This window comes from Callospermophilus lateralis, chromosome 7 (assembly GCF_048772815.1).
Source record: "Callospermophilus lateralis isolate mCalLat2 chromosome 7, mCalLat2.hap1, whole genome shotgun sequence".
In the NCBI taxonomy this organism is placed as follows: domain Eukaryota; kingdom Metazoa; phylum Chordata; class Mammalia; order Rodentia; family Sciuridae; genus Callospermophilus; species Callospermophilus lateralis.
In genome coordinates, this window is record NC_135311.1 from 95,326,707 (window position 1) to 95,343,739 (window position 17,033).

At 35.4% G+C, this 17,033-nt stretch overlaps 1 protein-coding gene across 3 annotated transcripts in view; it reads right to left on the reverse strand.

Annotated features, from left to right (window-relative positions):
• Patj (PATJ crumbs cell polarity complex component) overlaps positions 1 to 17,033 on the reverse strand; it is a 345,826-nt gene that overhangs the window by 178,114 nt on the left and 150,679 nt on the right. For all 3 annotated transcript variants that reach the window (XM_076860270.2, XM_076860269.2, XM_076860271.2), the window contains exon 27: positions 15,890 to 15,989. In XM_076860270.2, coding sequence (XP_076716385.2) covers positions 15,890 to 15,989 — 100 coding nt within the window. The remainder of the gene's footprint in view (positions 1 to 15,889; positions 15,990 to 17,033) is intronic.

Sequence of the window (17,033 nt, forward strand, 5' to 3'; positions counted from 1 at the left end):
ATAGGTGGTTTAAAGAAAAGGAAATCACTATTCAGAGAATTACATAATAAGAAGATAGTAGATAGTTTGGGCTTTGTGGGTTATATAGTCTTTGTCACAACTATTTAACTTTTTTGTTTTGTAGCCTGAAAGAATGGCTGTGTCAGTGTTACAATATAATTATAATAACATATAATTATACAAAAACACACCAGGCATGGTGGCACACATCTATAATCCCAGTGGCTTGGGAGGCTGAGGCAGGAGAATCATAGGTTCAAAGATATCCTCAGTAACTTAGTGAGGCCCTAAGCAACTTAACAAGACCCTGTCTCAAAAAAAGTCTGAGGAACAAACAGTGGCTCAGTGGTTAAGTGCTCCTAGGTTCATCCCTGGTATCAAAAAAGAAAAAACAAAAACACATTGTGGGCCATATCCTGCACCAAATATTCACTCTTTCCTAACTGGTTAAGAAACTATCCTGTTTCTTGTCAAGCATGTTGCAATACATAAATCATATTAGAGATTGAGAGCAGGAAAATAACCTCATCTGCTTATCATTCTACTACTCATTTTCCCCAAATGCATAATCCCTTATGATTATGGGGAAAAAATCTTTTTTTCCAAAGAAAACAACTGGTCCACTGGGAGAGATTCCTTTTCTTATATACTATATTTGCACTTTGTGGCCCATAAAAAGATAAATTTTTTTCCAATTCATTTTTTAAAAATTATAATTATTAGCACATATTAAACAATGGGTTTCTGTGTGATATTTCAATGTATATATAATACTTTGATCTTATCTACTTTCCCTATTACCCTTTTTTAATTCTCTTCCCCAAAAGAACTTTCTTAGCAATACATGTAGATGTTAGAATGATTTCATTGTCCTTATTGAGCCACAGTTCCAAGAGAATGCCCATTTATAAACTGAATATATTTGGCCATGCTTTCATGAATATTCATTAAGTTACATGCAAGAATGGCTTTTTCTTATCAATTCAAAATATTTATTGGGAGCTGGGGATATAATTTTGGGTAGAGCACTTGCCTAGTGTATCCAAGGCCCCAAGTTCAATCATAGTACTTACTCAAAACAAAACAAACCATTTACTGAACATCTAAAATGACCTAAAACTCTTGCTATATAGAAGACACCAAAACTTATACTCCTAATCTCAACATAGCACTGTAAGGACATTAATAGGCATATTCACAAAGGGAAGTGATTATTAAACACAAAAGGAAAGAACAGCACAGACAAGGTGAAGTCACAGTTTCCCGAGGAATGAAGATAGGAAAGTTTGATTTTGTAGGTTCTGTGATCTGTGAAAACCCAGGTTATCGATCTACCATAATGGTTTTTCTTAAAGAGCAACCAAAATGGGCAACTAAACAACTTGCAAATTATTATGAAAGTGACTTAGCAATAAATCAAATCCAATGTCTCCCAGTTAAAGAACCGAAATATTTAATTTTACACAAAAGAGAGATGTTTTCAGAGGCTTCACCAGCATAGATAAGCAGCCATAACAAACATAATTTTGTTATTAGACCATCACTGTGGAGGCATGTTTTATCCCTGCAGATACAAGCAAAACATTTCCAGGAAGCATGGGGTATATTCACCAGAACACTGGGATGGGCAGCTAGCAAGCTACCCATTAGATATAAACGTCGCTTTCTTTTAAACCGTGTACACCTCATGATCTTTTGCCTCGTGCTGCCTTCTCACCCCCAGCATGCTCTTGTGTCTTCAATTGCTTTTTTTTAAAGATTTAAGACAGCAGATATTGACTACCTTGAAGCAGGTACAGGCAATGCTGAGCCAAAACCCAAATGTGATTCAAAACATTTCACAAAATTTGAATACATTTCCATTTCACCTAGGACAAGCCTAAAAACACCAAGTGACTTAAAATACAATTTTGCAAAATTTCACCTGTCTCTTATACCTTCGAAACTCACCTATCCCCATCTGGTAAGCATCAAGAGACTTGCTATTTCTTCTCTGAATGTAGAAATTTTTCAATGATGGAAAAGAAATCTGTTTATGCCAAGAAGCCGAGTTCACACTGTGCTGAGTGCTGCCCTGGTGAAGTGTCTCCGTAAGCCGGTAAGCCCCGTGGCACACCTACATGACTGTATTTTTCCTCAATTTAGCCTCATTTAGCTTCTGACTTGCCCCCCCCCTTTTAAATGGAAATTTTCAGTACTAAAATGTTCTTTGCCAAAAAATACAATAAATATTTTTTAGAATTTTGAACTTCAACATGCTTTTTTAGGGGTAAGGTTTCTTAATTATATATCTATCTGTCCAAAGAGTGGAGATAAAAAATAAAAGATAAAAAGAGAATAATAATCAATCTGGCTTTGCAAATGGAATTAGATTATGTGAGCAGATCCTTGAAAACATGCAAAGTTAAAACTTGGTAAAAGTTATCTAGATTTTACCTAAAAAAATAAGACAGAAAAAAAACCTTATAAAATTATATTCATTGAAGAAAATAATGTGTGTAAAGCATTTAGCATACTGCCTGAAAGATAAATATTCAAAAAAGTAAAGAAATGAAACTATAAATTTTATTTCATTGGCCTAAAATTTTGTCTCCTTAACCTAGCCACCACTATGATTTGTATTTCAGAAAATACATTATTAAACTTAAAAAATTTTGAAACTCCATCTCACCGCATCCCCTCTTGGTTGAGTTTCTTTCCTCTCCCTCTAGCCCTTGCTTGTAGCGCTGGACTCTCTGTGGACGCCCTGGGCAGAGTTACCATTTCGACACCAACCCTATCAACTCTGCTCACTTAGCCTCCTCCAAAAGGCCCACAGGTGCATTTGTTCCTGCGTCTGCATGTTTCCTCATTCTAGAAAAGACTATAAACTTCTTGAGGGCAAAAACCAGTTAGATGGTGTATTTCTCCTCCTTAGGCTTAGGGCTCTTCAAGATGAATTTTTTAGGAACTCCTTGATGATATATCACCATTGGAACTGAAGCTATGTCAAATTTTCACCAACCTCTGGGTAAACCACTGGAAGCTTTCCTTAGAAGACTTAGTAGCTACACAATGGGAATAACACTGTTGACTGACTTGGGAGATACATTCAAAATACACAACATGAATTCTTCACCCTCTGCAATTATCCCAGAATCTAGGCATATCATAAATATAAAGAGAAATGAGAGAATATTTTTTAAACTACATAATTATCTAAATAAGAAAACATACTAGAAACCTAGGAGTGGTATTTCTTACTTTATACCAAATGTCTCTACAAGGAAGTAACTTTCAATGCTACTTAACTTTTGTTACATTATCTGATTAATTCAAAATATAATGCTCTTTGTTCTGAATTATATCAATTAAAATGATGACTACTTAACCTAAACTCATAAAGATAAAATTGAAATATTCTAAAGTGGCATAAAACTTCTAAAATCAAAAGCAATATAAGCCCATTCAAATAGCATGTTTCCATGCAAGTACAAAAAAAAAAAAAAGAAAAGAAAAGTAAATCCTCTGCAGATAAGACCTCATCCTTGAGTCTACTACATGTTAACTAATATTTGCAAGATGTGTCAAAAAGATACAAAATAGAAAGATGCTTTTAAAATTAACTGAATGCAGAAGCAGTAAACATAATATTAGATTAAGACATAAAAATATTATCATGTATGAACTAGTTGGAATTAAAAACAGAAGCTTTTAACAAGTGAAGATAATTATACAAAATTATAAACTTTAATCCTGAGTAGAAGCACTGAAAAAGTGACATATACAACACATAAAGTGTATCAACTGTGGGACATGTATATAGGGTTAATAATAGGTTTTTGTTGTTGTTTTGGGGGGGGGGGTGCCAGGAATTGAACTTAGGGGCACCTGACCACTGAGCCACATTCCCAGCACTATTTTGTATTTTATTTAGAGACAGCGCTCACTGAGTTGCTTAGTGTCTAGCCATAGCTGTGGTGGGCTTGGAACTCACAATCCTCCTGTCTCAGCCTCCTGAGCCGCTGGGATTACAGGGGCACACCACTGTGCCTGGCTAATAATAGTTTCAAAACTGAGTTCATATATGATTTTGACAAAATGCAGAGGACACAGTAATTCCTAAAGACCACACATAATTAATATAATTTCTGGGAAATTGCTGTGGGGGTTCCTGAGGTTTCTACTGTGGTTTCTGAAACAGGGACAATGGCAACTTCAAAATGGTGAGGTAGAGATCATGGAAGTGGTCATGGATGGCAAGTTATCCTGAGAAAACTCGAGCACACATGTACTTATAATCTGGAGAAAACAGATCTAAAAAAAAAAAAAAAAAAAAAAAATCAAGAAACTGCCAAAAATAAAAGGAAAATGAACTCATTGCTCCAGGGGTCTGAGGATCAGGTAAGATCCGTGAATACTCAGGATCATTTCCATGGTTGCTTTGTCAACGTGAGTTTGAGAAGTAGTACTGAAAAGATGACAACTTCAAGCAACTCCAACTATAGAACAGCAGCAGACACAATACGGACAGTTGTCACTACAGGGAATCTGTGACGCATTCCACTTAAGAGCTATAATCTTTTCTCTAAACCAAAATCATAGCACTGGATACTAGGTACTGCTTAGGACTCTCAACTTAAGATCTTCAGAAATTATATGTTAGGCAAACAAAAAAGTTCTTGCTTGATTTTTTTTTTGACAGCATAGCCAGAAATAAGGTTTACTACCTTAAATCAGGAATGCAGCATATATCCTGCTGTTGCAGTAGAAATAACCTAATTTGCATGTGCACTGCTGAAAATAAAAAGAAAGGCTATAATGTGATATCTAACTTACCGAGCTTACAATTGACTCCCCTGGGCAAAAATACTTAAACAAGAAGACCTCTATTATGTCTAAATATTCTATATCTTACTGTGATAAAAAGCAGCTTTGGTTCTAATAATTTTTCATAGCAGAAGCATACACTAAAGAGTGTGCCCTATTACATAAAATTACATTGTCAATCTAGAAACAATTTCAAGAACATATGTTAAAAAGTAAGTCAATGGTAACATTTCCCAATGCAGAGACCCCATCCTTAATGAAGTTTAATTTGTAGCCTTAGATTAATGGAACTTCAACCACAATCAGCAAATAATAGGGTGTTATTTTACAATTTAGAAAAATTGTAAAAATTTGTGCTTACTGTTATGACTTCTTAACAATATTCTGCTTTCATTTACAACAGAATGCTGAATAGTCAGTTTTTTAAATTAATCAGGATAACTATGTTCCAATGTAAATCATTTTTTTAAAATGGTGAAGTCACAAACAGCAAGAATGATGGTAATAAATGTCCAGGAGAACTACTTCTCAATTATAATTCTGAAAGGAGAGGATACTGCATGAACAGAGTGTTAAGAATTCTGGCACCAAAACTATCAGTATATTCTTGACAGTGTGACAAACTGCTCCACTTTTCAAAAACATCAAAAGGATGATACAAGCCACGATACATATGAAAGGAAACATGAGAGGTTTGCTTCTAACATACACCTTGCACATGCATATGTACCCTCCCTTTCTTACTTAAGATAAATGCCTTAGCCTACTATTGTTTAAACAACACTCTGCACCAGCAGGAAAACAGCCCAGGGTTGCATTCAGAAAGCCCCACAGATCATGCAGACAACAGAATCTTACCTGGAAAACCCCCCTGGACCATTGCTGAACCTGTGCTCCCTTCAGAGTATCTGCATTCCTGAGAAACATTCAGTGCTGGAAGCAGCTCAGATCCTCACCACAGACTCTGTCCTCTCTCTTCTGACGACCTTGGGCCTATTTTTTTCCCCCTCAGATATTATTCTCTTTAAGGGCAACCTGTCAGTCTTTCCATCCCGAGAAGCAATCAATTAAGCTAATTTCCAGCTAGCCCTCAAGCTAAAGCCACATCTGTCAGCAGGTGAAAGCTGCCTGGAAAAGTCTGCCGGGAGAAGCAAAATTCCTGGTTTCCAACATCTGACCCTGGATGCTTCCCGCTGCCGACTGTGACACTCAGTTACCCTGCTCACATCAGGATGATAGCTCCATTCCAGAACAGGAGGCAATATAAACGCGCCCATTTATTTTGTGGCCAGCTTCAATTAATATCATTTTAATGACCTAGTTTCCTGCTGAGAAACAGTGCATTACATTAGTGGCATCTTTCTAATGCAAATTAAAAGGAGCCAGCAGTTGATTTCAGCCTGTCCGAAGTGAGGGGGAATAGTCATCAACTTCTCTCTTCCTTACAGCTTCCAGCTTTGAATCCTGTCTGTAACAAAGAAACTGGTGCATGCCATCTCCCGGAGCGAGATGCATTTATGTCTCAGTAATATTTTAAATGCGCAGTAAAGATTTCATTTAGGCAGTCAAGTCTTCAAGTTAGCTTTTGGGAGGTAAGAATTTGACAAAAAAAAATGTATAACTTTGGAGAAATCATTACAAAAATAATCTTAAATTTCAAAATGCTACCTTGCATCCCATACCCAGCCCTACTTCAGCACACCTGAATAAGCTTATCACCAACAGTAATTACTTCAGAATTACCTCTCAATTACTGCTTTCTCTGTAAAATGTAGAATAAAAATATCTGTGATCACTGTATGAGGTGATTACTGTATGAGGAGTAATATTTAAAAAGTCAAGAACACCAGAACATAATTTAAATGCTACTCAAAGGAACTGAACATTTATTTAAAATAAATGCATTCAAATGATATCAAGGTTTGTAGCTTAGAAAGTTTTCAGAATGAAAAAAATATTAAAGATAGCCCAACTTCATCAGGAATCTCGCATTATAGGGCTAGCGTAAAAATTCTATTTCTTTAACTTACTTATAAATATGAAGAGTCCATAAAAAGATGATTAACTGTGCAGGAAATGAGAAAAAGAATTTACATAAAACTAAAAAATTATATCTTAACCTTTATTTCTTATAATTTCCCCTCTGTTTTGCACTGTCCAAAAGTAATAATAATAAAGAGCACATAACTTATTTCATAAAAATGAACAGGTAAATGCTGCTAGAAGTCATTAATGCTGATTGTCAATTTAAAGTGCACATTCTTAACATTCTTTAAATGCTTGGTAAATTGCCGTTGATTGTAGTGACATCTATTGGCAAGGCAGAGATCAACCACAGAGACACATGGATTTTTTTAAAAAAATAGACAAAAATTGTCAAGAAAAAGCTACTAGTTGCTCAATAAATCTTTATTTCTCATGAGTTTACTTCATGCTAAAAACTGGTTTGGCACACAGAGGAAGACAAGAAGAACCTACATGTGGCCCTGCACACCCAGTGACCTGGCTTTTAGGCCAGGCCTCATCAATACCTAATTTTGTAGTTCTAGACTCTTGGCCTTATTCTCAACTATAAAATGAAACAAACTGAGCTTGAAGGCTTTCAAATCCCAACATAAATGAGGAAGATGTTAGTCTCTACACCATGACTCCTTTCCTAATTTACTAAGGTAATTTACCACTTGACAACTCCCCTTCTCTTAATGTAGACTTTTCATAAGTTTTAAAAATCCCTTACCAATGATTCTTTAACTGTGAAATACTTTGAGTAGCTTTTTAAGGTGTGAAATTGTTTTGAGTGAACTTTCAGAGTTGTGAGACCTACCAAAATTTCATCAAGCCTGATTGTAGTCCCAGCCTGGACTGTTTTCCACCCATATCTATCTCTTTCTCTCTCTCTCCATACACACACACACACACACACACACACACACACACACACGTATATATATATCCATACACACACACATATTTTAAACTCAGGGCACTCAACCACTGAGCCACATCCCCAGTCCTATTTTGTATTTTATTTAGAGATAGGGTCTTACCAAGTTGCCTAGTGTCTCGCAATGGCTGAAGCTGGCTGTGATCCTCCCGTCTCAGGCTTTTGAGCCGCTGAGATTACAGGTATTTTTTTAAATCTTTTTTTTCTTTTTAAGCTCTCAATGGTCCTTTATTTTATTTATTTATATGCTGTGCTGAGAATCAAACCCAGTGCCTAGGCAAGTGCTCTGCCACTAAGCCACAACCCCAACCCCATATTTTAAAAAATATTTTATAGATTATTTTAAATAGTATGTTTATGGTTTCAGTTTTAAGATAGAGTAATTCTTTTGGAATTAATTTGTAATTTTGATGAGAAATGACATCTCTACATTTTCTCTCCAAATGATTACATATTTCATCACTTATTAATAATCTATTTTCACTATTTCAAAAAAGCATTTTAAATTATTATTATTATTATTATTATTATTATTATTATTATTATTATTATTAATTGATGGGTTTCTTTTTTTTCATCTTTTTTGGAGCTAGGGGTCAAACCCAAAGCTTTGTGAATGCAAGATAGACACTTTGCCACTGAGCTACATCCCAGCCCTCAAAAAAGCATTTTCTATTTTCTTAATTCTATATAAATAATTGGGTCTATTTGTTGACTACTTTTAACGTAAACAATGTAATGATTTAATTACCACAGTTTGGATGTTTTTAATCAGGTGTGCTACTGGCTCCTGAACAGGATAATCCTTCATTGTATGGGATTATCCCTTAATACTCCAAACAATAAGTGAAAGTAGAATCTCCATTTCCGTTTAAACCAGGGAAGATGATAATAAGTAGATGTTTTGACCTGTCAGAACCAGAACAGGAATCTAGTGGGCAGAGACCAGGGATGTCGCTTAACATTCTACAATGCAAAGGACAGCCTTTCCCACCACAAAAAATAAACCAAGCTGGCGACAGTGTCAGGGTTGAGAAAACACTACCATTCACACTTACAAGCTCTAGACTCATTTTGAAAGCCATCAGTTTAGAACAAATTCAGATACTAGGAGAAGCTAAGTTCCCTGTTCTTTATTTTTGTTTTCCAAAATTGTGTAGCATTTAATTTCCAAGTAAATTGTTAATCAAGTTATCATATTTTTTTAAAAAAATACAATAAAGATTTTAATTCAAATTACATTAAACTTATAGACTGACATTAAAATCTACAGTCTTAGTTTTCCAGTTGTGAAAATAGTACATTCATTTTTTCCTCAACTATTCTTTTATTAAGTTCCACAGTTTTGTTTTAAAAAAAGAAACTATAGGGGTTGTTAACCTGTGGTCTAGGAAGTCTTAAATGGGGTTAAAGATTTCCACCAACCAGTCAAAATGATGCTCAAAATTGTGTGTGTGTGTACACATGGGTGATGATGTTTTTGTATCAGCACATGTTTTTCTGGAGAGTGGCTTTTTGCTTTCATGACAGTGCCTATTAATAAGTGACTCAAGGTGTTATGGCCCACTTCTACATATTTTACATTTCTTTTTTATTTTTTCTGGTGCTGGGGATGGAATCCAGGGCCTCTACCACTGAACTATGCCCCCAGCTTGAGTTTTACCTTTTAATTGCAGAATTCCTAAAGACAATTGGGCAACTATCCTTCTCTTATTCCATACCTAAATATAATTCTTTTTTGTTTTGTTTTTAGGAGGAGGTTTAACACAGGTTTCCCAATTCACTCCATTCCATGGGAACACGTGAGAATTATCTAGAAAGACTATTTTTAAAATTTAGATATATATTTTATATATGCATATAAAGAATTTTAAATAAATACAATGATGTGAAGTGACTGCTAATACGTAGGCCTGTAGAGAAGATTATGATAAAAATGTGCTGAATGTTCTAAAATTAATAGTGGTGATGGCTGAACAACTCTGAGAATATACTAAGAGCTACTGAACTGCATACTTTAAGTGGGTAAATTGTATAGCATATAAACTATATCAAGATCATGCAAGGTATTGGCAATTTAACTTTTATTTGCATTGGCCAGATCGCAGGCTAATTTTATCATTGATTCATAACTCAAATATACCCTTAATATAAATATTCCATTATAACATAATGGAGGAGGAGAGTCTGTGACAAAGCCCATAAAGATGTAGTTCAGTCACCAATTAAGCCAGGTTTTTTCAGAGAAAAAAAAATAATAAGGTAGAAAAGCAAAACACTTAGGAGAGCCTCCAATTCAGGAATTAAGGTAGAAAGAAGGGGCTTCAGGATTCTTTTGGTATAGGGTTCCATTCATACCTGTGCTCTCCACTTAAAAGCCCAGGGACAACAAATAGGCCAACTGCATTCAGAGTTTCTAGGGCCTCATCTGAGTCGAGAACAAGCCTACCATGTCATTCTCATTGCTTCTTTTGATCTCCCTCTTATATCTTACCAAAAGTCATTCCAAAACCTGCTGCTCCCTGTGGTTTGAAAATGTAGTTGAAAGAATGAATGCCCAGAAGTCAGAAACACGTGGCTGGTGTAAAAGCATTAACTTAACCTCTGAGATCAAAGTTGGGCTTTATGGAGATAGAGACTTCTCTAGTCTTCGTTCCCAAAGGATTGAAATGTTTAGATAAATTGGAGGATTGCCTACTGAGAAAGAAAAAGCCAAGCTGTTCTGCACACAAAACTCTGAAGGGTGGCACAGGACAGCAGAAAAGGTCTCTCTGAAGCACCACCACTTAACCTCATTCTCACTTTCATCCCCACTGTTGACCATGAAAGCCACATATCCCTGCCGCCCCTTTGTCCCCAAATCTGAACTTTTGTGATGTGTCAGGCCAAAACAGAGAGAGGGTCAGTAGCCTCATGGAACTTAGAGGGTTTAGTGGGGAAGACAGACATAACTCGAATAATCACATGAAAAGCAACATTTTGTTAAGTGGTATGAAGAAAAATAAAGGAATTTGTACTGGATTAAGGAGTCAGGCAAAGCTTTCTATAGGAGTCATTGAGCTGAAACTGGCAGAAGGTTTAATATCTCCTTTAAAGAGTCTTCTAAGTATTGAGAATGTATTTGAAGACTTAGAATGTATGACATATGGTACGTACTCAGAAAATTTTGACTGTTATCATATAGTTACTAAAATTTTGGCAATAGACATGTAAAGGAAAGTACAAATGTGAGACAGGGAATAAATAGTGATGGAGTTTATTAAGATTCATCCTGGGGTGGAAGATGAGAACCTCAGTAATGACTTTACCTAAAACTGAGAATATAAAGTAAAAGGCCAGCCTTGGGGAAAATAATTTCTTATCCTGGCGAAAGGATGTAAAGGGCTAGTGGAAAAAACACTTTAAATGTTTCCAAGAGCCAACTGAAAATGTGGGTAGGAGACCAGATAGGGTTAAGGATCTCTTCATGTCCTTAGTGATCCTGAATCCTTGCCAAGGCAATCATTTTTAACTTTGGATTTAAGGCTATTCCCATGAAGTTAGAAAAAGATTCTGATGTTGGCAAATCCTGCAACCTTTGATAATGGTAATTTTGTCAATTGCTAAGCATTGACATGGTACATGCTTAATTCTTAATTGTTTCATAATTGTTCTCCCCTAAATTCAGTGCTGGGAAGACATTGTGCTTGCTAGGTACAGTGCTCTACTACTGAGCTATATACTCAGCCCAATTGTTCCACAATTCTTAATTCAAATTCATGAAATTTTGGCTCAACTAATAATTGTAAGACTTCTTATGATATAGAAACTATTGTGTCATGAAACATGTTAAACAAGACAAAATAAAAGATCTAAAATATAAACACCTACTGCATACCACGCTTTGTATGGTGGCTGGAACATTTAATTTCCACAACAATTTAAAAGGTAATTACTACAGTTACTTTATCAAGTATTACCTTTCCCTCCTTCCTTATAAATTCCTTAGTGCTAAATCCAATGATTACATTTATGTCTCCAGTCTTCTCAATTTCTCAGTAACACTCCACAGTTGATCCTCGAGATTAAGTGATGGAAGCTTTCCTGAAACACTTCCTTCTCACAAACTATGTAATCTCATAATCTAGAAGTGCTCTTATGCTAGAATGCTCCTCTACTGACTCGCAGGATAGATGCTGGGTTCAGGTATCCTTGCTGTCTACACAGTAATCCTAAATAAACTCATCAGCATGACTTTAGCATCCTGATTGTTTTCAGAGTGTGATTCTTGGGTAGCAGAAGCAATGGCACCAACCGGAAACAAATTAGGAATGCAAATTATTGGGTCCTCACAGATCTAAGGAATCAGAAATTGGGGGTAGGCCTTATCAATTACTATTTTAACAAGCTTAGGTGTTTCTGATGCACTAAGAAGATTCAAAACTAATGATCTAGATTAGTGTTTTTCATAATATAGTCTGCAATTATCTGTTAGTTATGAAATAAATTGAATTGCTACCAGCATTTTAAAAAATGAATAAAATTCATCACATTATAAAAATAAGCAATAGTTTGTGAAACTTTTGTTTCAATATATACGCATATTCCTGCATATATGCATCTGCATTAGTTGTTATAGTTTGGGTTTTTGTCCTCCAAAGATCCTACTGGAACCGGTAGAACTGTTAGGAGCCACGGCCTAGTGGAAGGAAGTTAAGGTCATGGAGGCCATGCCACTGAAAGGATATTGGGATGATGACCTCCCACTTCTTCTCCTTCTCTCTCTGCCCCCAAGAGGTGAGCAGCTCCTTGGCCATGATGTACTGGGTCATCAAAGGCCCCAAACAGGTAACTGAGGACTGAAACTGAAGCCAAAATAAAATATTTTCCTTTAAGCAGATGTTCTCAGATTTCCATTATGGGACAGAATATTTAACTCACACGATTGTTACATAAAATTTTAAGTTACCATGAGTCACAGTCCAAAAGGAAAAAAAAAAAAAAAAAAAACTTGATCTATGTGATGACTGTAAGAGCTAGACCTTTGTCAGTTAGATCTTATCTTGGCCTTTCTTAACCATTCTATTTAACATTGCCACATCCGAGGCATTTATTTTCTCTTACAACCTTTTTGTATTTTATCTTAAATTTTATTTATTTAAATCTAGTTATTTTATTCATAATGTTTATCACTATTTAAGCTAACTTATTTATAATCTTCCTCCTCTACTGGAATATCAGCTAATGAAAGAATGACCATGTTCCCTGCGACATTCCAAACCCCTAGAACAGTGTCTGCCCCCTTGTGACATCCACTTGACAAACACTTCTTGACTGGACGAACTTTTTAATTAACAACCTTTTAACACCTTTAAAGTGAGGTGTGCTTCATGTTGGTGATCTTGCTAAGAAAGGTTAGGGCCATGGGCCTAACCCTTGAAGTCAAGCTGTTCACTTCAGAGTTGTGGACCTCAGGAAAGTTATATAATCATATTTCACCACTATAAAAAGAGATGTTTAGACTGGACAGTAAAAATCTGATAAAATAGTGACCTGGTCTACTTTCAGTTTTGGATAGAAGAGCAGAGTATTAATGTAGCAAGAGTTAAGAAACTAAGAAAAACCCACGAGATCATCCCAAAGGAAATATACAGTGGCCAGAGACATTAGGCTTGCCTGTATTATAAATATGAACCATCCAAGAAATACTCAATAAAATTCAAACTTTTTTAGAGGTTAACAGTGAAATCAAAGGGATTTAAACAGGAAGGGAATGTACATTGAGAAGGAAAACAACAGAGACCAAAAAAAATGAAGAGAAGAGTCATCTATACAACCCAAATAGGTTTGTTGGAGAATATGTGAGACGTCACAAGTTTAAAGTCAGAAGGTATCAGGAGTCTTTTTATGTATTTAGTGTAGAGCTATCTTTTCTGAGCCTCAGATGCCATGCATTTGTGCCTGTGCCTGTGACGCATACCTGAGCATGACATAGTAAGGAGGGGGAGAGGATGCTCGACCTTTCTCCCGGCCCGAGAGTGCCATTCACAGAAGAACCCCACATCACTTTGTACCTATCTCTGCTACAGTAATGTGTTTTAAACAACAGCAAGTGTAGACGATAATATTGGCTCTGGAGTCACAGTGCCTGGGTTTGAACCCCAATTCCCACTATTTATTAGCTGTATGTGACCCATTTCTTAATTTTTCTGAACTTGTTTTCTTATTTGTTTAATTAGAGTCCTCACAAAATGTCAACTGTGTTAATAATATATGTAAAGGCCACACCTAGTCACCCAGAGCACTTACCAGGTAACCCAGTTCTTATATTGAGTTTTCTCACTGTACACAACAATCCTATGAGACAGGTTATTCTATGACAGACCCTTGTTCCCTCATTGATAACCAGTGTGTGCCTTGAAGAAGTTAAATAACTTGTCCAAGAACACACAGCTACTGCGTGGTAGAACCAATATCGGAACAGTCTTAGTTGCACACTTATGTCAGTTTTCCCAGTAATTAGGTGTTATTGACTTCTAGCAGCCAGGAATTATGGAGAGTCAACAATCTATTGCCGCTCTGTGCAGCTGCCCTCTCCTCTCTATCAGAACAAGGGAGAACGTCAGGACAAGCTCAGATATACTCTTCAAACGGGTTGAGAATCACATTACCAGAGTCCACATCCAACTTCATCCTCATGCCTTTGTGCCCTCCCTTTATGGCTGGTGCTTCTACTACATAAAGGGAGCTAGCTGTGTTTTACCCATTTAACAGCAGACTCACTTAATACTATCACTAAAAGACAAAATGGTATTCAATTAAGATGTAAATAAATGAAGAAAATAATGCATGAAAACAGGTTCTGTAAAACTGAAAGATCAAATTTTTATAAAGTTAACTCAGTTATAGGTTTATCTATCTATCTATCCATCTATTTATCTATCTATCTATTTATTTATTTACTTTTGTGTCAGGGATTGAACTTAGGGATACATAGCCACTGAGCCACATCCCCAGCCCTTTTTATTTTTTATTTTGAAAAGGGTTTTGCTAAGTTGCTGAGAGCCTTGCTAAACTGCTGAGGCTGGCTTTGAACCTGACAGCTTCCTGCCTCAGCCTCCAAGCTACTGGAATTACAGGCGCGTGCCACTGAGCCTAGCAGTTTCATTACTTTTCATATTTTATTTCTATTTATTTATATATTTACTATTATATTTAGAAAAATATAAAGTTAACTTAATAATAATTATTACTAACAATAATAAAAGATATAATATAGTATTCTTTGAATATTAAGTGGCAAGCTAAAGACTGTATTGCTTTATTTCAATCCTCCTCACAACCCTATGAACTAGGAACCATTATTATATCCTTTTCATAAAACGGGGCAATCAAATGTTGCAGCCAAAATTTTTAACTTTTAATTTCTATATAAAAATCTTTCATATATTTTAGAAAAATGTTTTCATATATTTTATGGTGTTTCACATACCATAAAATTCACCCATTTAAAATAATCAAGTCAGTGATTTTTAATATATCCAAAAATTGTACAACTATCATCACTGTCTAATTTTAAAACATTTTCTTCACTTCCCAAAGAAGTTCTGTATACATTAGCAATCGGGTCTAACTCCAGATACTATACATTCATAAAAGAAATGCAAATTCTTTCAAATAAAGTCTCAGCTAAATAATGTATGAATGTGTATTTGATGCAATTAGTATAAAAATTATGAGTTCTAAAGGATTAAATAAGACTTGGTGGGCCACCTATAATTTTGCATTAGCAATATCAACATTACTTTGAGTAAGGTAAATAATCAAGGACTGGCATCAATGCCCAACTCAGATTACTGGTCAAACTTGAGTTAAAAGGACTTTTTAACAGTTTTGTATTCACAACCAAATAGCAAAACTGGAAGGGAATACAGGTAAAATAGTGTATAACAAAGCTTCCTTCAATATTCCCTCTGTCAATATCAAAGAGAAAAGTCTAGGAAATTAGCCACAAAACTTTCAAATATAAATTTTCTTTTTTGGCATATATTCATGTACATTTTTGAAGCTTCCCCCTGCCCTTTATTGAAAAATGTACAGAAGTCATTAAAGCATAATTTAATAAATCCTGCATTTATTAAACAAAAAGGAACTCACTGTCAGTAAATGCATTTTCTTCTTCATTTTCATCACTGTCTACAGACGGTGCTTTGTAAGGAGGAGGCAGCTTCATAGGAGGTGGAGCTGTTCCTTGCCTCTGAAGATGCAAAATTTGAGAGAAGGGTTAATTGCTTTTGTACAATCCTTTTCTTTGCTGACAAAAACCATAAAAAGAGAGTCTGGGAATATTTGACTGTAGCCAACTTCAGTTATAATTCAAGGATTCAAAAACAAATAATTTATTCTCTTATGCTTATGTTATTTTATAAAGGTGCCTCTTGGGATGTAAACATAGGAAGGCAGAACAGAAATTCAAAAGCACACCTATGAAGGCTGCTGACCCACCTAAAAGAAAGCATTCTTTCCCAGTGAAAAGGCAAGTATGTACATTTTTTTTACATTGCAGGGAGCTGAATCTTCTTTGTTATAAACAAAATCATTCAAATGAAAAACATTTCTAAAATAAACCTAAAATAAAAACTGCCCAATGTGTTAATTCTATAATTATTTGATTTTTTTCATTATAGAATCTACAGATTTCATTCTTTAAAAAAAATAATGAAACATCAAGTTTTCCCAACTTAAAAGGTATTTATCTGTATGTAGATGGCCAAGACACATTTGAATATTTTTAAAAAGAAATCTCTGTGACGCGTAAGTATTTCTGTATAAGTATGCTTTCAGTTTATATTCCAATGATAGAGCACATCACCATTTGACTTATATAGATAATTGAAGTAGAATAAAACTCTATGATCAGATTACCTTCACAGGACGGAGACATTTTCTTAAACGTGGAGAAAAATAAAACATGCCAAACTTTATAGAGATCCAAGCTGTTCAGAAGAATAGGAGCCGACATACCCGAGCCCTCCACGAATACCAAAATAACTGGATTAAGATTTGCTTTGCTACAGGACCTCAATAAAGTACATTCAATTATCCTTTATAGGACAAAAGCACTAATGGCAGGATATACTTCAGTAAGTGGACAATGCCTGCTCCATTACAGAGAGCAGGCACACGATGAATTCCTCCAAAATAGAAAACACTATTTGAGACTCATGAAAGAAAACACAAACCCATTTTTATTTAAAACAATGTCTAACCAAAGCAGCCATTATCCACATTTGTAGAAAAT